Source organism: Amblyomma maculatum, chromosome 1 (genome assembly GCF_055883805.1).
Source record: "Amblyomma maculatum isolate TAMU_Amacu chromosome 1, ASM5588380v1, whole genome shotgun sequence".
Lineage (NCBI taxonomy): Eukaryota > Metazoa > Arthropoda > Arachnida > Ixodida > Ixodidae > Amblyomma > Amblyomma maculatum.
In genome coordinates, this window is record NC_139344.1 from 77,487,869 (window position 1) to 77,511,665 (window position 23,797).

At 44.5% G+C, this 23,797-nt stretch overlaps 1 protein-coding gene across 1 annotated transcript in view; it reads right to left on the bottom strand.

Annotated features, from left to right (window-relative positions):
* The window catches only part of LOC146202854 (QRFP-like peptide receptor), an 800,647-nt gene that overhangs the window by 625,035 nt on the left and 151,815 nt on the right, over positions 1-23,797 (bottom strand). Inside the window, exon 2 of the mRNA XM_084585188.1 lies at positions 17,780-17,973. Within this exon, the coding sequence (XP_084441314.1) occupies positions 17,780-17,973 (194 nt within the window). The remainder of the gene's footprint in view (positions 1-17,779; positions 17,974-23,797) is intronic.

Here is a 23,797-nt window from a genome sequence, read left to right on the forward strand (position 1 = left end):
AGTTCGCCATTCAGTCTTGTTTTCTCTTCTGGATCCAATGAGCGAATGTTGGTTCTGTAGTACTAAACGGGGTGAAACGTTGCTATGGGAATTGTTCACTCGCCTGATTGTAAATGGCCACCTTTCAAGCGCTGCACCAATCACTTCTTCTGTGAAGCAAGGCTGTCCGATGTCTCCTCTGCTTTTTGCCTTTTATCTTGAGCCACTTTGTTTGAGCGTTTTACTTAACAATAGTATCCATGGCTTCCCTCTCCTCGGAAATGAGGTAAAGTGCTTGCATAAGCGGATAATCTTGCGTTTTCCTGTACTGACAAATCAAGCATAGAAAAAATTATATCCAGCGTAGAACAATTTGGCATCGTTTCTGGTGCTCAGATGAATCACTCCAAGAATACTGGCCTTTGGTTTGGTTCATGGGGCTCAACACCGCCCCTATACGCAGGACAGGAATGGAAAGGTCACGTGTTTCCCATAAATACCTGGGCGTTCCACTGCATGCAATTAAGTCAAGTGCACATTACTGGAAAGAGCGAGTTCCAGTCGTCCAGCGTTATGCTAACACGTTTGTCCCCCATCGGCTTTCTATCTTTGTTCGGGCTCAAGCCTGCAACATGTTTCTGGCGACTAAAATTTATTACGTGCTTCAGGTGCTCCACTGTGTTATATATTACATCCAACGTTTTCAGCGGATATTAGTGACGTTTATTTGGGCATCAAACTTTGAACCGATTCGACGTGATAACCTACTCAGACCTGTTTGGTCAGGAGGGCTTCGCTTAGTGCAACTGTAGTGATGCAGTTAGTTGCCCGTTTCTTCTTCTTTCGCGATTGTTCACATCGGATTATTAGAGAATTCCTGTAAATAAATTTCATGAATTTTCTTCTCAACTTAGTGGTTTCTTCAGATTTTACTGATCGCCCACATTTACTAGGATTTATGCAGGAAGTTTGTGCTTCGGTGCGGTTTTTGACAGTACGGTTCTCGAATTAGTACTTCTATTCTGTTTCGCGCAAGAGTTTATACAAGAAAGTAATAAAAAATGCTTTTTCCGCCACCATTGTATCCTTCTTTATACTTTGGTCTTTACGGCATGATGTGCTAAAGAGGGTGAGCCTAATGCCGATTTCTCTTTGCACGACAACATTTTTCTTTACACACCGAAGCTCTACCTGTTAACACGTGACTCCGTAGGAAAAATATTTTTGTATTTTCTGTAAACTGCCGACTGCGTAATGTGCCTGAAACAGTTCAGCACAGTTTCATTATTTGCAAGGACGTAATTCTCTTTTAGGATGTGCTGCAAAGAACTTTCTGTAAACTGCCGACTGCGTGATGAGCCTGAAACAATTCAGCACTGTTTCATTAATTGCAAGGATGTAATTCTCGTTTAGGATGTGCTGCAAAGACCTTTAAAGAAAGGCTTTGTTCTAAATTCGTGCAGTGTGCGGTATTTTGCTGTTACACATTCTGATTACGAATCATATGACATGCTTTTCTTCGTTCGACTTCATAGCTTGTGGGAAACACACACGTTGGATCGCAAACACTGAACCTGCTGTTCCAACAAGAATCCATTTTAGCAAAATTATGCTGAAACTGAAGAAGGTTTATGAAAAAAATAACTTTCAACCTAATTGGTCCCCGCTGGTGACATGGTGTTTATATTTGCCTGCCTTTTAGCTGTGTTTTCTGTTGTGCAGCTCAGCAACGGCTGAGTGCTTTGTAAATAATCTGTGTAACATAGCCCTTTCTGTACATAACCACGTGTAATAAATAGCACGTCTGAAAGGACAAGAACATAAAAGCTTCATAGGCGCAATGGATAAACACTATTCATCAACATGCCTCTCAATCATGCATTCGAATCCTCCAATGCAACTTTTTTTTGAATATTTTTAATTCACAACGTTAAAACAACTTAGCAACAACTTTCCTGTGGTACGTTCCTCTTCAGGATTCATTATGTGATGTTTTTGTTTCTTAATCGTCGAAAAAACAACCGTGAACAGATACACGAGTTGACAGTGTAACAACGGTCACACCATGCATTTACCTTCACGATAATCATTTCCTTGCTTCAGTGAGTGTATGTTACCTTCAGGTGGCGCTCGCAGACACCTTTCTGCCACAGTCGCCGTTTAACTCGCTGAGAGCGTCGTCTGCTCGAGTGCTCCTACGGGACATGGTTTTTCAATACGCGTTCCGCACCGCGATACGCCCGTGTGCAGTGCGACCCCAGTGCACGTTCAAGAACCCCGGGCGGTCAAAATTTCCAGACCCTTTCACTACGGCGTCTCTCGTAGCCTGAGTCGCTTTGGGATGCCAAACCCCATAAACCAGATCTTGCTTGCGCCTGACTCCTAAATGGCCGCCACATCGTGACGTCACAGTCACGTGCCCTAGTGATGGTAATTCAAATACTGCTTTCACACCGTGTCATCAGCCTAATCAGATTAAACCTGGAATAGAACCTAGCAAAATAGCCCAATGCTTCCATGTCATCTTGCAGTGTCTTCACATTTAAAAAAAAGAAAAACCTTCCGAGCGGAGCGGTCGTGAACCCACGGATTTCGCGCGCTAAGCGAGTACGGAACGTCGCAACCGACCGCTCTATGTGTGAAGCTGCAGCCCACTATCACGCAGTGCGTTGCACTCCGGAGCCTCCATGAGCTTTAATTTGTGTGCAGAAGCTTTCGCTATGGCGCTGCTCGGTTTAAAAACGCTAAAGCCGTACCAATTTCGACCAATAAGGTCACGCGACTTTCGCTGCTCCAAAAGTGTGGGCACGTGGACTGCACGACATTAATCACTCTTTATAAGCTTCGTTTCTGGCTGTGACAGCTGCCCGCTTTCTTGGCATGCACAAGAGAGCGAAAATCGTCGATTATTTTTGCTTCCATGTCCACGGTTTAGTTTTTATACTTTCACTGAATGGCTCTGCTACTGCCTCCTGTTATTGATGTCGGGGATTCTCGAAGACAGTCTCGGCCCACACGCGCACTACTCCCGCTCAAGTAAAACTAACAAACAAGTAAACTTCCTGTCTCCGACAGAACCTTGCACGGCTAACACCGCTGAATAAATTTCAAAAAGCAGCGAAACACTGCGCGTTCTCAAAGAGCTACAGACCCAACCGTCTGCAGATGCAACCAGCAATAAGGAACCGGAAAAAAAAAAAGAAATTTCGAAGAAGTTCGCGAAGATCAGCAATAAATTGAACATCTTCTCGAGAATACAGACAGTAGGCTTGCTGGTGTTGAGCGGGAAGTGGAAGCCTAAGCAGTTTTAAAGAAGATATGAAACCCACAATTGACGATATTCGAAAACAAAAAGAGCGCCCGAAACTCGTCTGAAGGAATTTGAGGATAAGACCCGGCGAAATAGCTTCCTATTTCACGAGATCTCAGACGGAATAGAACGCGATAAGCTTATTAGCCTTGTCTCGAAGACCAATTATCCTCAGTCGATATTGAAAGCGTGAACAGAGTAGGACAACAACAGCCTTTCAAAAATAGCCCTGTTAATACAAAATCCTCAAGCTTCGAGCCAAAACTAAACATTATGCAAGCTAGATCAAAATCCAAAGGGATATTACTTTAACTGAGGGTTTCTTGCCTGGCACGCAAGAACGAGGTTAATTGAATTTGCTAAATATCGTCTTTGTCCATCATCCTTCCAGCTTAATAATAATGACTTGATTGTGGAGAACACGTTTTCGTGTACAATCCCGTTTCTGACAAAATATTCGAGTTAACCTCAAGTTAAGCTCTGTTAAAACCAAATACTTTTCCCGAATCCTTGAAAACATTCGGCTGTAACCAAGGTGACCAGCTGTAGGATTATCATGTCAAGCTTCCGTGATCTCGCTGCGCAGATTTTCCGGCACAACAAGAAGCCACGATGTCTGGCAGCAGTCGAAGGGGTGTTTTTTTTTTTTTTTTTTTTTTTTTTTGCATACGACACCGTTGCTAATTCTAAAAGTGGGTAGGACACGCAGGAAAACACGAGGTACCACATCTTCGTCTCTTCCGAGGTGCACCATTGCTGTGGATTATGCTTTTGTCGAACCGCCATATCTGCCGTGTTTAATACCGCAATAAAGCTGTCCGCCTCATCATGGTCTCCTGGCGCGGGCTCTAGGGGGGCTCGAGACAAGCAGTCAGCGTCACGATATTTCCGGCCGGATTCATATACGATAGTGACGTCATAATCTTGCATTCTAAGGCTCCATCGAGCAAGCTGCCCCACGGGATCCTTGAGGTTGGCCAGCCAACATAATGAGTGGTGGTCGGTGACCATACATGGCAAAATTACTTTTTAAAATGAATTAAATTACATTACTAATTACTTTGCTGAAGATCGCAGAAAAGTAATTAAATTACATTACTCATTACTGCTCCCCAAAAAGTAATGAACTTACATTACAATTACTTCTACTGAGTGGTACAATATCTTTGAAATTACTTTCTAGTTTCCATAGATGCAAAAACCAAGTAAAGCTAATAAACAAAACAACAACTTGTTCTCCAGAGTATTCTAGTTGACTATAGTTCTGCTCAGTTCTGTCTCCTTTTTCCAATCCGTTACGCTGGCTTCGGATTGCAGCACATCGTTCCTACTTTCGCGCACTCTACTTTGTTGTCTATTGAAGGAGTGATGGCGCACTTTAGTAAAAGTAATTTCGAGAGGAATTAATTACTTTGCTGCGAAATTAATACCAAAAAGTAATTCATTATATTACTAAATTACCAAACCGAAAAAGTAATTCACTACATTACAAATTACCGAGAAAAGTAATTAAATTACAGTAATTTCATTACTGTAATCCAATTACTGCCATGTCTGTCGGTGACCACCACACGAAGATGTCGACCATACATTTACGGCCGGAACTTGGTTGGTGTCCAGATGACAGCGATACACTCCTTTTATGTAGTGGAGTAATTACACTCTGCCTTGTAAAGGGTTAGACTAGCATATGCAATAACTCTCTCAGCGCCGTCCTGCGACTGCACAAGAACTGCAACCAGTCATTTGTTGCTGGCGTCGGTGTGGAGTTCAGTGTCGGCAGCTCTATCGAAGTGGTCTAGTATATGTGGTGTCTGAAGTGCTTGTTTTAGCGTGCTGAATGCTGACTCTTGCCTCTTCTTCCATTCAAAGGCGATGCTTCCTTTTGTAAGGTGGGCCAAGGGCGCGGCGATCTGGGCCAAGTTGTGGACAAAACGTCTGACGTAGGCGCGCAAAGCAAAATACCTTCTCACACTCTTTTTGTCCAATGGCCGTGAGAACGACGCTACGGCCGCTGTTTTCTCAGGATTTGGCTTCACGCCTGCGTGGCTGACAATATATGCCTAAGAAACTAACTCACTGCACGCGAACCGACATTTTGAGTGTGGGGCCGGCCATCCGTATAGCTTCATTTTTTTTTTTTTCACTCCTCCGCTGAGTGTCGAAACGCGAACATATGAAATATGGTATTAATTTGCTTATTTGTATTTGCAATAAAGTACTAAGAAAATCTAGTCAGGTTGTAGTCTCATTGGTGAGAAGGTGTCGTTCGGGCGCCGACGCCGATCCACCAGAGCAAGCCCTACCGATCAGCTCCTCATCGACCACCAATGAAGCAGCTGGCAGTTGTCGCGCGTCGTTGCGCCGTTGATAGTACATCACGTTGCTGTGATGTGACGTCACTAGTATTCGCTGATATACGTATGAGCTTCATGCGTCAATAAATTAAATAGGCACTAACGATGAGTCTCCATCGGGCAAAAGAGCATTTAAGGGCTTTTTGGAGCTGAACTAAGATATATGCAAAAGGTTTATTGTATCCAGATTTTTGCTGTACGTGACTCACAAAGAAAACCCATAACAAGCTTATAAGTCCTCAAAACATGGTATCCCAACCCGCTTAAAAACAACGTGATAAAATTTTAATGCATACCAATTGAACTTGAAGAAAAACGGTCTGAAACTCAACACGAACTAATCTATATTATGCAATCTAGGAAGAAGCGAGCACAAACGCATCGCCATTACTATAGCGCCTTGGTATGTCAATGATCTAATTAAAAATGTGATGAACTTTAATCTGCCTACCAAACATTATAAGAAAATGAACAGAACCTGCAGTTGACGTGCGTGTATTGTATTCACTAGAACAAACTGAGAACACACGCGAAAGAGCATTTCTTTTTTTTGTCAGATGGCTCACTGTGCTAACGACAAATGCGATAAACGTTAAATTACCAAGATTTGATAAAGGAAATTAAAAAGGAGCCGCTGATATTAAAAGACTAGAGTATAGCTTAAAATGCAGAAATGTCTGATACTTATTTACGCATGGCTTATTTGAAGATAAATGTGGCAAACTTTGAACTGCGTGTTAACATTTGCACGAGAAAAATAAAAGCACGATCAGAGTAGACATATATAAAAACACACGATGAACATGCAGAAATGTTGAATGTATATGTGGTTCCGTGTTTGGTGTAAGGAAAATCAGATAAACCTCAAAAAGTACAGGATAACTCATATGAATTTAAAAAAGCACATTCGAGTGTAAATTTAGAAAGACTAGACTAGTACCAGGAAGGAGAAAACACGGAAACGTGGTCAGACCTTACTGCCACATGTATGATTGCAGAGAAAAATTCAGATATAGATCTAACTCCGCATAAGATTTTGCCAGAAAAAACAAATCACAAGTGAAATACTATATATGAGACGGAAAAAAGAAAGAACCCGCACTACTACGAATTGCTGCTCCTCTCATTTCCGGCGCCGTTCATCAAACTAGATACTTTAAGCTATATGTTGTAACGAATGAATACAGCTACTGTAATCTATGTCCCGTGTGCGTATGCCTCCACTAGATGTGCAAACAGACTAAATTTGATCACTTCTTCTGACACGCAATAAATGGAGGCTGTAATACACATGGCAGCAATCTTCTAGAACCAGCAAAGGTGTCATTTGTCTTTTTATAAGCGTCTAAAAGCGGTGTGACATTTGCACGAGCCGCACTCTGCTCGAAAAGAAGACTAATGTTTTAATGCAGCTACACTTCTTGATTAATACAAATAATTAATATTCTTCAAAATTATCTAATTTTTTCTTGTTTTTTTTTTTCAACCTTCAAAATTTCCAGAAATTTTACATCCCTACCTCCAGACGTCACCGTAATAAGTTTTCGCGACAAGGAAGAGGGGACAGGCTGTGACGGTGAGACCCGCGAGGAGGGGAAACTTGGCCACAATGTGACGGAGAGCGCGATGGATGTGGAGCTTGCACTGGCGATGGATGACTTCAAAGATACTCCTGGATCTTCAGCGAGTGTTCACCGTAAAGGGGGCGCAGATCACTTCGATTGAATACTCGAAGGCCAAGTTCTCGATACGGGCAACGACGATACATATGGTCCGGCTCACCGCAGTGAAAACACAATGGCCACCTGTCAGCGGTACTCCTGATGTCGGACTTCCTTAGCCCTGGCGGCTCCGGGGGTGCTTCATACTGCGGCACGAATTCATGGCGACGAGGGCCGAGATACTCAGCCCGTGGGTACTGGCGAGGGACGGGAGGCGGCTGACGGGCAATAGCGACATAGCTCACCTTAAATTGTATGTCCAGAGTAAGAGCTGGTACTATTCCTGAAGCGAGTGCGTGTTGCACTTCTTCCCGAACGGCTGTAGCAATAGTAACTGGGAAAAGCTACTCAGGAGCTGGGAAAAACATCTCGAGCTCTTCTCGCACGATTTCGCGGATGGCCTCCTAGGCCAGACGAGGTAAGGCTCGATACTTTTGGGAAGTTATCCAATGGCTGATAGTGATTGTTCCTTGTGGCCAACGCGCGCTCGATGGTAGTCGCTTCGGTGACGAAACTGCCTACTGTAGTCGTTGGATTTTGTCACCAAAGATCGCGTTTCGTACGCGTCTCATTATGGCGCGCACATTTTTTTTCCTGTGTAGCCAGGGATCGGCGCGAGCGCATAAGCGCAGAACGTCCTCGACTAAGCTTTTTACGCTCTCCGCCCTGAAGACAAGTTTGTAGCAGCTCTTCGGCATGCTGTCGTCGGTGCTGGTTCGCGAACGTGTGTACCAGTTCGCTCTTGCACGTCTCCCAAGATGTCAGCGAAGCCTTCGTGGTTTTTGATCCAGTACTTCGCTGGTGCTCTCAGTGAGAAGTATATATATCCAGGAGGCATTGATCAGGTGCCCATCCGTTGTGGCGAGCAACCCGTTCCCAATCCTGGACCCAGTCTTCAACGTAGTCCAGGCCATCGCCACGGAACGGGGCGACAGTTTTTGGTGTCACACGCACGTAGACTATCCCTGCCGCTGTCGCGTTGTCAGACTGTTGTGAGACATCTTCATCTCGGCGAGGAGCCCAAATTCCGGCTCTTGGTCTTGCTGACGTCAGCTATCACAGATCTGAGGTGCTGCTGTGGACTCCAAGAAAATCCGGCGGCCAAGACTTAATACTGAGCCCGACTTGCGTGTTGGCGTACTCTTCATGAGGCTCTTCACCCAGCGCCTCCACCAATGCTACGTTTGACACACAGGGACAGTACGGCAGCACATATACCTCAGGTCAACGGGGCATCGGGAAGTCCCAGCGCGGAAGACTCATATTATATATTATTTCACTATGCTGTATTTCATAAACAGTTGTGGATGTTACGCAACGTTTTTGTATATTGTTTACACAAGCCGTTAATTATATAAATTGTTTTTTTTTTATGTTTAGGCTGTGTTAGTCAATGTCTATTTAGTCCACTTCTCTCTACCGTATTTCTAACCAGAGTGCTTCAAAAAAAAAAAAAATACAATGTTCCATTAGACGCCTGAAAAAGACCATTAGCTCCATCAGTGATGAAAACTAGTGCGTCGATACGATCGATGCGATGCTGACTTTTGGACGGAGAAGAAAGCTAGCTCGATGAAGCATTAGCTACGTAATAAAGTGCAGGCTTCTGCCCCTATTAGCACCATGGCTTCGCGATTTAGTATAGATACGCTCCGAATAAAAAGTTTTAAGTAGCAACGCAGTTCCTGTGATCTTTTGGTCACGCTCCCCTAAACATACTTCTCTAACGTCCCTAAAGTACGAAGAACGTACGTGATGCAGTCGCAGGATTTGCGCAAAGCCAACACCGCTGTCGCACTTGGAGGGCACGAGTGCTCTGGTCAACGTAGATTTCGTATGCAGAGCTAGATTCCCCCCCCCCCCCCTCTTTTTTTTTTTTTTTTTTTTTGCTTAACGCACTAGAGAGTTCTGCTGGCAACCCGTGACTAGAGCGCGTAGTGTTTTTTGCAATTGAAATCAACGCGCGAAAGAGCCGCAAAGAACACCCGAAAACGAATCCATCACGTGCCACCAAATTCATGCGAAAACAGTGAGTGAGAGGGTTAAAAAGGAATTTCTTGGTTTGTTTCTCGTCGCACGATCCACGCCCCCTTCCGCAGCCGTAGCCAATCGGCGTGCCCTGAAAGCGATATATCTCCCAGCGCAATCGGCTAAAAATCCAGAGCTGCAGTTTCCGTAGCATGGTTAATCATTTCGAAAGCTAAAATAGCTCAGGTGCGTGGAATAGCGGCGACATAACGACGGGAGGTTTTAAATTGCTCACCCGCCGATGTAGGTACCGGGAGACCTTTATACAGCGCGCCTAACTTTTTCGGCATGCAGTTGCTGCGCAGGGCGTATAAGAGACGAGTGTCGCCGTACTCGTGGCGTTTGCCTCTTTTTAACTCGGCAAGATTAACGATTCTCTTCCTCTCACTCCCGAGTTCGATTTTCATGTGACCATCGGGCCGCGCGTTAAAATTAAGGAATTGCAGTAACAGATGATATAAAATCGGTTAGAAAGGAGCACGGTAAGACGCTTTCTCGGTCCTTTAGAAAATAGGGAAAGTGTGCGCCCGTCGCCAACTTTAGCTGCTCTGAAAGAAAAGTACGAAAAATACAATTCATATCCGCATACTTCCTTTAAGATGATAGCCCCGCCGGGGTGGCGCAGTGGTTACGGCGCTCGACTACTGTTCCCAAGGATGCGGGATCGAATCCCGGCCTCGGCGGCCGCTTTTCGATGGAGGCGAAAAGCAAGGCGCCCGTGTGCTGTGCGATGTCAGTGCACGTTAAAGAACCCCAGGTGGTCGAAATTTCCGGAGTCTTCCACTACGGCGTCTCTCATAGCCTGAGTCGCTTTGGGACGTTAAACCCCACAAACCAAACCAACCAACCTTTAAGATGATTTATTATTAAACACAAGACGAGGTAGAATGAAAGCGTCTACTCGAGAGGACTATTTCGTTGCTATACTCCCAAGTTTCGTTCACCGCTTTTCAGATGCAGAATTGAATTAACTACGAAGCCGCAGCTTTTTCCGAGAGTGTGGTACTGCTAGCAGTGAATTCAGCGCTACGCGGGCCACAACTGGGTCTTCTTTTTCTTTTCTTTCATTTTATAGCGCACGCAGCAAATAATACTTCTCCGAATAGAAGTTTATCAGCCCGTTCGTCCAGACATTCATGCAGACAGATTTTGCCACTCGTGATAATGGCATTTCAGTCGGGTTGTCCTGCTTCTTTTGAGTATTAGTAACAACTGGAAAGAAACTTGGGGAACGCTCAAGATACGCCTTTAAAAGAGTACGACGCGAAAGCGCTGTCGTGCCCCGTTGGCATCGTTTACTCCCTCATCGCACACGCGGCTTATAAGCCGTATGTGGCCTTATAGGCAATGAAGTTTGCTGTGGCGATCGCCGCGCCGTAACACATAGCCTAGTGAGAAGAGCAAATACTTTTAAGGCGCTTTCGTAGGGCGTTTTCACGCCACCTGCATAAGCGTACAGGGATCAGATTGCACGCTCCGTCGAAGCTTTGCATGGCTCGTCAGATGGGTTACATCGAGAGCGTCTAGTTAAGGATGTTATCTGTCATATGCGTATCTATAACAGTGATAAATATGCTCGGTCGTTTATCGCGAACCAAGCGGCTAACAGCAACGTGTTTTAGGCGCGCTGCGGAACAAATGCAGCGCCGCCTAGACGACTGTTTGACGTGTCTCGGTTTGACTTGCGTACATAATCGACTGCATGCGTCTCACACGCGTACACGCCAAGCACGATCTGGAGATCCATGCTGGAGTCGGAACCAACGCTATACAGGGGTTGAAGTAGATGAACTTCACTTGATCACAATATCGCTTCAGCATCGGAGTTGGCCGAGAAATACCGGCTCGTACGATTTCAAGAACATTGTTTGGCATCTGCTTTGTTATTACGGCGTCGCATATTCTCGATCTTTTCGTAGCCTGTTGCTTCAAGAACGTCCTGATTCTTGTTGTATTTATCCTTTAACACAGCATAATATTTTCTTGTTGAGTGTGGGCAGGCGGGAGCGTAATCATGACTAGAGTTTGCAGCATACAGCGCCTCCTTCTCTTTATCGTTTTTCCCTTTCACTTTCCTTCTTTCTCTCTCGGCGCACTTAGCTGTCCACCGAGTGATAAGACAGTTTATACATCTTCCTTTTTCTCAAAGGCAATTTTCATTTCATTTCCAGCGTCTGTCGGCGGCCACGCGGCGGGCTCCCCTCTCTTTAAAGAGGAAGAGGATCGGTGCATTCCCTGCGCTGTTATGAACATCCGCTTTTAATTTCGCGTAATTATTCAACTCCTAGTTAAATGCTCATAGATACGCATGTATGCAAAAGTACCTGTTCTAAGACAGTTCAGAGAGTCCAAAACTACAGCGCATTCACTAGGTGCGCCCTTACACAGGCGCAACCAGCGAGCTGTCGCGGAAATATTTGATCTGAATATATATTTTTGGTGTAATAAATACCGCGTTCAAAGGAAAAAGCTTTCATGCCCTATACGCTTAAGCCGCTTGTACGTCCGTCTCGCAATCAGAACGTTATGAATACGAATCCCACCACAAATCAAAATTTACGCAAACTTCTTTTGAGCCAAATCGCTTTCATTTAGCTGCATGTCGCCGTAACTTTCCTGGCAATTTTGGCTCTAATCCGAGCTTTCGCTGGCATGCTGAAGAGCCTGCTTTCATCGGGCATGTTCGCTACCCGCCATCAAAGTCGACATCGGGTATCCTGTGATACGAAAATCATTTAATTCATTTCATTTTATATTATTTCCTACGTAAATAGGTAAGATTTGCAGACCAGTGCTTGGACCCCCAACCACGCTGTTGTGCTACTGGGTTAAAACAATATGCGATCCAATATCCATCGGGTTCTTATCTGAGGAACCCTATACTGTTCAGATGCTGCAATTTCCAACCATTGAGGTGCTGCTCTGTGCGGAATTCTGCACACATCGCCATAAAGCTGAAATCTGAAGCTTCAAGTTAAGGAAATAACTGGCACTCACGATGCCTGCATACTTATGTGATTTCTTTTTCTCGTAATATTCATAGGTGGCAAGTGCCGCCTGAAGACGTTGCAACTCTCAGGGGCAATTTGAGGGCACTAAGTACGATGAAGACTCGTTACCAGCTTTATGCGAGTCATGTGTCATGATACCTTAAGCTAAAGAGTGAGTCATCCTTTAGGCTGAAGAGTGCAATAAGTGAACAGCTCATGTAGGTATTTGTAAAGAGACCTTTTACACGGTTTTCGGTGACTTCTTTTTTTGAGCACTGCGTAATACTTTGTACTTTTTGCACTTTGCAATTTTGTACTTTTTTCGTGCAACATAAGTACGCCAGCCTGCTAGCACTGATGCTATTTGCCTCACAAGAGCGCAGAAATCATTCTCAGAAATATTGACGTTGTCTCTAGGCTTTTTACTCTTGAGGGGTGGTTTCAAAGTACGTTAATGCGAGAATACGACACTCACAAAGGCAAAGGCGGAAAAAGCAAGTTTATTTTGCTCTTTCCGTTCTTATCATGTGTACGCTACTCGGATAAACTAGATTAAATCGAATAAACCTTCGTGCTAACAATTTCTCCTACTTCCTTATCAAGACTGCTGCTTGCGCGTTTAAAAATAGCAGTGAACCATAAGGGCGAAGAGGCAGGCATATGTCGATCTTTCGATGCCAAAAAAATAGAGTCCCGCCCGAGCCAAATAAAAAAAAAAAACGCGAATATATTATTATACAGCGGCTCAGGCTATGTTCTTGTTAACGTTAATTTTTCGAAGGCCGGAAGAGAAAAATGATCCTTCTGGATTTGCAGTACTACTAAAAAGAACGGGTTGATTGTGACAGGAAAAGAAGTCGACCCATAATCATCGAATATTTTTCCTTCTTCTTTGGACAATTGAATGCGCATTCATGCCGAGCCAAATTTATATTTGCTGCTGGGCTGTCCGACTAGGCGAATATATAGTACCTGCGTGAGTAACTTCAACCTATAGCGCGCAGTGGTATAAGTGAAATAGGGAGTGTAGCACAGAGTTATTGCATTACAGTCAACGTTAAGATTTACCAGTGAAGAGACTGCGCGTGCTCAGCCGCGCACCGTAAATTTAAGGCGCGGCGCCGGTGAACAATTTTAAGCCAACCCTATCACGTACCTGGGCACAGCACGGTAGGCGAACTTTGAAGCACGCTGCGGTGACAGCAATTGAAAACTATAAATAATAGCAGCTTTAGAATAGCGTATGCAGGAATACGCAAGGGCACCATGCGCACGCTAAAATATAGCGTCAGTTCTCGTAGTGCACATGCACCAAATGTCATTCTAGATCGAGCCTTAATGTGCGCTCGCGTTGCGAACAGCGTGGATAGCCCCTACGAAAATGGTCTCGTGCTTCGAGACACGAACGCTCGCTTCGCAGCGAACTCTTCGTTGTTACTGAGCTTCTTTTTTATTATCATATTCACTGACCATAAACAAGGCGCCAGACTTTCGCTTCATCTCAGCTCGCTTATAAAATACAAATGAGGGATAAAACTTGTTCTATATTCTATTTCCAGTTCCAGTGATTCTCTCGCTCCTATAGGGATGACAAGGAGTTTCAATCTATTGCCAGAATTGGTTCCCATTCTAAAAATCAAATGGTTCCGCTAATGGTGCATGCCCGTTCTTTTGTTCCTATTAGCATCTCTGTACCCTAACCTCTAACCCGCGCATGCTTTACGTAAATCGAAAGTGGAACTAGTATCGGGTCCTTACAGAAAAGCTGTGTATACATACAAGCACCTCTGAAAAAATTTCCGCTCGACGGGTGGCCCATCCCGGAACCCACACACGTACGCGCCTCAACCCACTACTGCTCGCTCCGCTTGGGGCGTCTCACATCGGGAAATCACAAGAATATATTTAATAAGGGAGTAATTACTCAGTGACCTCCCGGTGAGTCACGGATCAGGACGAATGTTTCTTTAACTACGAAGTTTCTGAGAAAACTGTATAGCTTTCCTTTGTAGCCGTATGGCTGAGCTTGGGTGGATGTCAATGAGTAATTACTCCCTTATTACAAATCTACTCCACCCTAGAGAATTCCCTTAAATATTTGACCAACAAGAAATTATTATTTCATTCTTTCATCAGTAGTCGCGGCGTTCTAAAAACATCTCGGCGTAGGGTATGTGAAGACCTGTTGAGATCAGCGCGGTAAACAGAAACGCAAACACATATATGCTATAGGTCTAATAATTACAGCCCAAGCGCATACGGTGCCGAAATGGTTTGAGACGATGCCTGTATTGAGGCTTTTCCGACGCAAACAGCGTGGCCGTCGGTGCCACCGTATCATCATCAAAAGCAGCCACAGCAGCAGCAGTACCATTACGCACACGTCAGGGCAGTGCTACGTAACTGAGAAGTTAGGCATTCCTTCTTGCGCACTTCCAGGCAGGTGCCGCAGAGACGTTGGCGGAGTGACGCTATCGAGAGCGTGTCATCTTTGGTCCCGTCATCACATTGTGGGTTTGGCGTGGGCTGTCCCGGGGGTGCATATGGTGCCTTACTAAATGTATGGTTCTCATTACTTACCTCAGGGGACGCCGTATAGCCTGGAAATTATTTTTGCGCTAAAATATCAGGGCGACCGATTTCACAGAAGGCGACTTTATAGCTTCTGGCCACAAACTCAGGATCACCGAAGTTTGGAAGTTTTCATGAATTCTAGTTTCTCGTCTACTCGAGGAAAAACATGAAGCTCGACTCAACGGCTGTGCTCAATTCAGTCGAGCTGTGGACCAGCCATGCTCAATGTCGTGTTCGCTTCATTTTAGCCGACGGAAAGTAAACAGCTATTGGATAGGTCTACAGCACAGCGGAGCGATATTAGCGCCGACGTATACCGGATGAACGCATAAGTGATGCGCTTGCGAGCTGGCAGGTGCGAGACCAGATGGGGCCTGCTGTGCTGTGCTCGCGTAGTAGCAGGTATGCAAAGCCTTCAAAGCTTGTTAGCACGCATGCTAGCTAAATTGGCTAATCTAAAACAATTTTTTTTTTTCAGAATTGAACACGCTGATAGTGCTCACTCCCCAATGCCCTCCTTCTGCTCGTGTACTTCTTTCATTCGCATTACAGGCTTTTTATCTCGGAACATGATCATCATCGACAACAACAAAAAATAAAAGAACCGCTCCTCTTCCTTTTTATCGCAATTTGCCAACATCTTCCGCGAAGCGATCGAGCGTACGGCGTTTAATAATATACAAAGCCCTTCAGTACGGCTCAATCAAAGAATAAAAGACTTCCTGGAAGCTTTGGCTGCTCGAAAATATTCTTCGTGATCGCCGAGCTCATTAACGCTGCTCTTTCTTGCTGCGACAGGGTTTGTTGAGCACACGACCCCGTTGATATTTTGCGGCCCAGCGAGACACATGCTGCCAAAGCTGAGCACTCAGGCGCATGACAAGGAGTCGGGCGGCTCCTTTGAGTCCGAACACACCAAGCTTCCGCCCTTCCTTTTGCACACAAAAAACCCCAATTTCAGACTGCCTGCGAGTCACTCCAGGCTCATCATAAGACCTAGGCATAACTTTTGGATTGACATAACTTTGCCAAACGATGCTTCCTTCTGCACCTTCCATCGTGCGGTATTTTGTTCTGCTCTTGAAGCGACGAGGACATATTGTTCTCTGCGTGTTGTTGTCTGGACAGTAGAAGGCTGCCTAATGAGATAACTAAAGCTAACGTTGGAGTGCTCCCTTCACAAGCGCATGTTAGAAGGAATCCTGCCTTCTTGAATGTCTGATAGGTCATAAAAAAAAGAAAAAACATTCAAGATTTCGGCTTAGAAGTATTTTTTAGACATTCTGAGCGACAGCTGGTGCCGAGATAAGGACGCAAAATTTGCTTCAGATGAACATTTTTTTTTCCCCTTCAGGATAGCCTAGTCTCTTTATTGGTATCCTAACGCGAATATCTGTCCCTGCTTGTTTTATTCCGTGTGTGCGTGTGACTTGCATTTAAACTAGGATGATTAATAAATGCTCTCTAAAAATAAAGCATTTTATTTTGAAACCATTTCAAGGAGCATTTATTTTGCTTCCAGGAAACAGTATATCTACGTATTCGCCACTTGACAGGTCATTCTTTGATAGGCTTTTTTGTGTGCGTGTGGTGGCGATTAGTGGGAAAGGTGTTTTCACATCCTTTGCGTGCATTTTTCTGACACCGCAATTATTGAAGGTTTATGTGCCTTTTTCGGAATCACTATAAACCGTAGGCGATCAGCTGTTCGTAAAAAAAATCAATCAATGCCTTTTAAGTGACCGTGGGCAGAGTCAGTAACGTAAGTCTGTAGTTTGTATTTTTGTGAATAAAAGATATATGAATTGTATATTTATTTTTAATAAAAAGAAATATATATATATATATATATATATATATATATATATATATATATATATATATATATATATATATATATATTTTTTTTTTTTTTTTTTGCTTAAATCCCATATAATGATAGTCACGCTTACGTAATATTGCCTTTAGCGCTTTTAAGGTAATAGTACTACGTATATGAAAGAATAAAAAAGCGAACAAACAAACAACAATGCACAATAGTTTAACCGAGTTTAGAGCTCTAATGCAAATTCCAGCTATTTAGTAGATTACTAGAAACTTTCCTAGCCGCATCTTTTGTTGCGACCACACTACCAATATTTGAAAGCCACTTTCAAAGACAAACTGCACTTCCTAGAGGCAAGCTACGTGCGCACGGCGCACTGTGACTTTGTGGTAAATTACACAGTTTCTGATCGTATCCATCCATTGTAAGATAGCCGAATTAAGAAAACAGTCACATTTATTGCCTTTGGACTAAAAACCGAGCAACCATGGCGCCACCTTTGCGGCCTAGTATTGCGGCTTAGTATACATGACTTCCTACTACTGCGTTTGAGCCCTCATTGCAATACAGTTTAGATCACAAAACATTCGTTGACTGACGTTTCGGCGCTGTTGCGCTACCGGAGCGTTCCGGTTAGGTAATAGCACCGGAGCGTTTCATTACAAGGCGTGTCTAGCCCTCTAGGCGTGGCATCTGCGCGCAAGAAAGAAAAATAAGAAAATGTTGTTAAACCAATACAGCCAACTATTTCGGAGCGCCGTTCGAAAAGAAAAACATAACAAAAATAAACACTATTTTGACGTTTTTTTTTTTGTTTTGTTTTCGACGCACACCGCCCAAGAATTCCTCCGTCCAAATGTGAATACGAAAGAAAAAAAAAAGACATACGTCGTTTTGACGCATATGTGCACTTGGTGCAGTTAGACACCGCGCACGAGCATAACCTTCCGCCCCGAAAGCAATAATAGCCGAAGAGCGACCAAAGGCCTACTCACCGAGACGGTGTAGAGGCGGGAGAACACGATCAAAGGCACGGAGATGGCTGCCGAGGTCACCCAGATGACGGCAATCACTGCGCTCGTGCGTTGCTTGGTTACACGCACGTGCGCCTGCAGCGGGAACATGATGGCGATGAAGCGGTCGCACGAGATGGCCGACAGCGTGAGCACGCTGCACGTCAGGCACGTCACTGCGAAAACAAAGTGGGGAGAGGGGAAAGGGAAGGAACTCGTCAGTGATACACGAGCACCCTGTTGTCGCGGCGCCAAGAGCGCGTCCCAGAACCTCGATTTCGGCGGCTCTTTGATCTTCTCCTTGAGGGACGCACTACTGACTTAAGAATGATGGTTAAGAAAAACAATCCCTCGATGCGAGGCGCATTGTGGGGCAGGACAGAGATGTGATGAAAGGTAGACAGTCGCATATTTATAGTATATAACTGCGCCTCTGTGCAGCCGCCGAGTCAACGCGGGAAGAACAGCAAGAATAAAGGAACTTTGATATTCCGAAGGTCACATTTCAAAGGTCACATAAAATATACGAATCTCTTTTTTCATTATCTTATGTGATCATCATGTAGGCGCGCTGAACTTTAACTCGAGACAATTCACCAACACAAGACAAGACTGGTGTTGGTGAATTGCCTCGAGTTAAAGTTCAGCGCGCCTACATGATGATGAAAACCCAACTAGCCGCCATTACAGCATTGCTTGCATCTTATGTGACCTTTGCCAAAAACATATCACTGTGCTTTGAAAACACGTAGTTCAGGCAGCATTCTTCTTTGCTGTAAAGAACGCCTCAAAGTCCTTTATAGCATACTTTTCACATCATTCCGTTTTGTTCTTTTGTTCTTTCTATAAAGAAAGAACGTCTTTCTGGTGTCAAGTATGAGGTGGGAAGCCATAGGCAAGTCTAAATTCTCATCTGTAGTGTAATTACCATTGAATACAAACCAAACGATAATTCAAAACAAGTTTTATACAAGCCTTTTAGTGACTCGGTAATGGACGCGAATATTGGTACCTTTAAGCAGCCCCATTACGCGGTAATTGTGAAGGCGCACATTCACGCTTGGTCGCACAATGGATAACGGAAAATAATTGGCGGTATATAGCTCTATGCAGGTAATAGCAAAAAGTATGCGGGGAATACAGAGACTCACTTACGCCTCACGTTAACGAGAACAAACTTCATTTTATGCGCAGATGAGCTAGTACAGAGAAAGGCAGAACGCACAGGCCGCGACAACGAACTGGAGAAAACAAGTTTGATGTAGATTTTTTTTTTTTTTTAACAAAAGCACGCACGTACTAATGACAGCTCAAAGTCAGGTTCGTAGTGAAATCAACCAGCTAAGGCATGCACGCCACATTTCTTGCAACCCTGAGTTATTGGGACGGCACTTTACCTAATGTGACTACTCCTCGTGCTCTAGCTACTTCATGGTTGCCATTCTTATGCGCCCACTACATGTGCCAGTTGACGGTGGCCATCAGACCAACTCAAAAAAAAAAAAAGAGAAAGAAGATGGCGTTCAGCCACGATTAATGGAATGCTAAGATTCTTGCACAAAACAGCCCTAGTTGGTGGAAGCGAATGATTTTGGGGCGATGGGCGCCTTCTTTATGAAACTCTATAACGTTTGTGCTGCAAGAAATAGCCTTTTCAAGCAGTTTTCACATTCGTTCTTTCTGCCAAATCCAGTACGGTGATCCCTGCCCTAGTTTTTATTTTTATGTTCAAACAGTTCCGGCAGTATGATGCGAACGCAAATCTTTCAGAGATTCCCAGCAGCATTATAAACAGCACAGAAACATTTTTAATTGCAGATGTCGCGCAAGCGACCATTTATGGCTTCGCGGCGCAAAACAACGAAAATATGAAGAGAACTGAGGGCCTGCATTGTAGTCTTATAAGAAAAAAAATATCGCGAAGTGCCATTATAGGAGTACAATAGCACTTGATTGTAATTAGCGTGCTGTTAGTGCCATCACATCGTCATTATAAATGCCATGCATTTTGTTGAGTGTATGTAGGCCAAGAAGCAGCCGGCATGTTCTCTGCGTACGTCTGCGCCAGATATTAAAATGGTCAAGGAATTTCAGCAAACTCTTCCCTAATTTGATAAAGGCCTGCTTACACAATTAATTTATTTATTGATACCTCAAAGGCCCCATTTAAGGGGTGTTACATGATCTGCCTATCGCTGAATCTGAAAAAAAAAAAAAAAAAAACAACGCTCTTTCACCATTGTTAATAAATGGCCTCGTCAAAATGTCACTATGAACAAAACTATGATCAAAACCACAGGAGGCACAGCGATTTGATGAATCTTTCAGTTTTCTTCCCATGGAAGTCATACCCCTTTCAGACCAATGTGGTTGCTGTCGGATAGCATTTTCTTGGTCCTGTAGAAGCATGCACGTAATCGAAGCGGGGGTGAAATAAGAGCGACCGACAGCTAAGTGAAAGCTGCTTAAGAACACACTTCTGTTCGCTCTGAGCCATCCGTAGCGTCCCCTCTGCCAAACTGACGCTGCGGCTGTGTAATCTGGGAAACTTTACTCGTATGAATCACCTTTCAGGTGCGAGTTGAGAGGGATTTTTTGGAAAAATGAGCTACAATTTGGATTACCAGACGATCTACAAAGAATTGCACAGGTCATGGAATGGACCATGGAAACAAATATTTGCATTAAGAGATTCGATAATTTTCTAAAAGCAGAAAGGGGCTTCTCTACTTAACTAAATTGTGCGTTTTGTTTTTATTCATGTTTGCCGGATTTATTTTCTCCGACCTTCTTCTCTTTTTAATAGGTTCCAACCTACTTTGAAACCTCTCATGTGCTCTTGAGGCCGGGCCGCAACTTTGTTTTACATTTAACGTTTCGCTTATTCTTAACTGAACACCCGCGACGAGTGATCAATGGCTGCAGATCACGAAGTAGAGGTTACTGCTTGTTGTGGTGACGTCGTAAGAAGCATCTCTTTACATTACGTTTAGCTTATTCTTAACTGAATACCCGCGACGAGTGATCAATGGCTGCAGATCACGAAGTAGAGGTTACTGCTTGTTGTGGTGACGTCGTAAGAAGCATCTCTTTACATTTAACGTTTAGCTTATTCTTAACTGAACACCCGCGACGAGTGATCAATGGCTGCAGATCACGAAGTAGAGGTTACTGCTTGTTGTGGTGACGTCGTAAGAAGCATCTCTTTACATTTAACGTTTAGCTTATTCTTAACTGAACACCCGCGACGAGTGATCAATGGCTGCAGATCACGAAGTAGAGGTTACTGCTTGTTGTGGTGACGTCGTAAGAAGCATCTCTTTACATTACGTTTAGCTTATTCTTAACTGAATACCCGCGACGAGTGATCAATGGCTGCAGATCACGAAGTAGAGGTTACTGCTTGTTGTGGTGACGTCGTAAGAAGCATCTCTTTACATTTAACGTTTAGCTTATTCTTAACTGAACACCCGCGACGAGTGATCAATGGCTGCAGATCACGAAGTAGAGGTTACTGCTTGTTGTGGTGACGTCGTAAGAAGCATCTCTTTACATTTAACGTTTAGCTTATTCTTAACTGAACACCCGCGACGAGTGATCAATGGCTGCAGATCACGAAGTAGAGGTTACTGCTTGTTGTGGGGACGTCGTAAGAAGCATCTCTTTACATTTAACGTTTAGCTTATTCTTAACTGAACACCCGCGACGAGTGATCAATGGCTGCAGATCACGAAGTAGAGGTTACTGCTTGTTGTGGTGACGTCGTAAGAAGCATCTCTTTACATTTAACGTTTAGCTTATTCTTAACTGAATACCCGCGACGAGTGATCAGTAGAGGCGGTCAAAGTGGGATGAAGGGAGAACGCAAAAACATTCTTGCCTTGTGCAGTATCAACGGACGTTAAAGGGCCCTAAGTGGTCGAAACTGTCCAGGAACCTTTAAATGTGTACTGAAGAGAATTTTCATGCTTTCCTTTTATTGCAGAAATTCTATCTACAGGCCTCTGTTTAGCCGATTTTCCTATGAAAATAAGATTAAACGTCACGCCTTCCGTATTTTTTAACTCCCCGCAGTTAGTAGGAGGAGTCAACCAACGTGCATAGTGGCATAGTGTCTTTCAGGGGATCGGGCGGCGGCTAGTCTTTCGCCGTCGACGAAGTAAGTTCTTTGCGGAGAACGGATGTGAAGGGAAAACATAGCTCACTTGATTATTGTTTCAATGTTGTTTCAGCTTGCTATTTCGGAGATATGTTCTCTGAACCACAATTATCTATCTGTTTTAGTTATACGTTAATGATAATAAAATATCATTTGCGCTGTGCCCAAAAACCATTTTATGAATATAACCTTGGGTATCTTCACTGACTATAGCATTTTCATTTCCCACCCCAGAGTAAAGACGTTGAGTCGGGTGAGAGGAAAGAGCACACGCTTATTTTAATTTTCGCGGGCTTAATTTGCAAATGTGTTCACTGCGACTAAAACTTCTTATTCACGTAAGCTCCCCCTTCCCCTCTCCTCTCGAAAAAAATAAAAAACAAAATGAAAGCCGAAAACAAATTTTCCCGAATCATCTTTAGTGCACGTTTAACTATACTCCCTCCCTCATAACCTATGCTTCATTTGAGGGCACTCAATCCTGCGATTTACAGTTAGCAGGCTCTAAACAGTAATCTCGTCGCGACTCAAGGTCGTTTTGTCTCGTAAATGATGCACGTTGACCTACCGCCAGCAAAAACACGCCCCATTCTCCCTTCCTATCTTTTCCTCTCTTCGTCTTCAGCCGAGAGGTACTGTTATTATCGAATGCTATGAAGCAGGTGAAAATGCTTCAGTATAAGTGTACAGATTACTTGGGCGTTTAACGAGACTGCGCGGTAGTCCCATGTGTCTGCTCCAAGTAAGCGAAGTGCACGCGGTAGTGCGGGCGAAGTCCTCGCAGAGTTCCACAAAGTTTCCGCACCCAAATGGGCAATCTGTTTTCCACTGCGCTGACACGAGCGGCCACTCCGGAAACTCCGCACTTTCTCCCCTTTTCGGCAGTCGGCAAGTGCTACTCTGGTCCCCATGTGTGCTGTCCAGCTTCATCTCCGTCGACCTGCGGCTGCGGAGCTACCGGAGGCGTTCCTTTCGGCTGTAACACACTCTGGTTGTTGGTAAGGAGTATATAAGGGGAGGGGGAGTATAAGGGGAGGGGGTGCGTCGACTTGTACAACAGCCGCTACGTTGCGTGCTGAGCTCCAACCAATTCGGAAAAATTTGCTCGCCAAGCTGCGTTCATACAGGAAATGGGGAACCTAATCACTTAGCTGCGGCACCTGATTCTGCACGAGCGCATTCCGCAGAGGAAGCTTTCTGCTATGGCAGGCTGAGCGCCGGAGTTCACTGGTGGAGGCGTTATATGAGCGGCCAGCTACGGGCACACAGTGCCTTTGCTTGCCTTGTCAGATACAAAAAAAAACAAAAACAACTGGGCGTGCCAAATTAGGCATCGCAGCACGTGTACAGTGGCGGGCAACGCTGTGCTTTCCACGCTGCTTCACGAGTGAGCCCTTCGCCGCAAGGCAAACAGTCCGGCGATTTGGCAAACTATTTTTTTTTAAGCGCTCAAACAAGCGACGCTGAAACGCGCGCGCACGCACGAGCGCAGTATTAGTTCGAAAAGCTCGACAAAAACCACAGGCAACACTCTCTGTGGTATATGTGTACACACCTCTGGGGATATTGTCAGCATACTGTCAGGACAAACGATCAAGCTTAATGTACAGGTGGCTGCTCTTTTGAAACGCCTAAAACGCGAAAAATCTAAACTTCCTCGCTGGCTGGAATGAACGAGCACTGAACAAGGGTTGAGGAGAAGCCTCCATTCGCAATCCGAGCCAACATTTCGGCTCTGATGACAAGTCCTCTTGCTGAAACGTTGGCTCAGCTTGAGAAATGAGGCGTCCCCTCAACCTTTGTTTAATGTCCCCTCGTCCTCCTCTTTTATACTGTGTAGC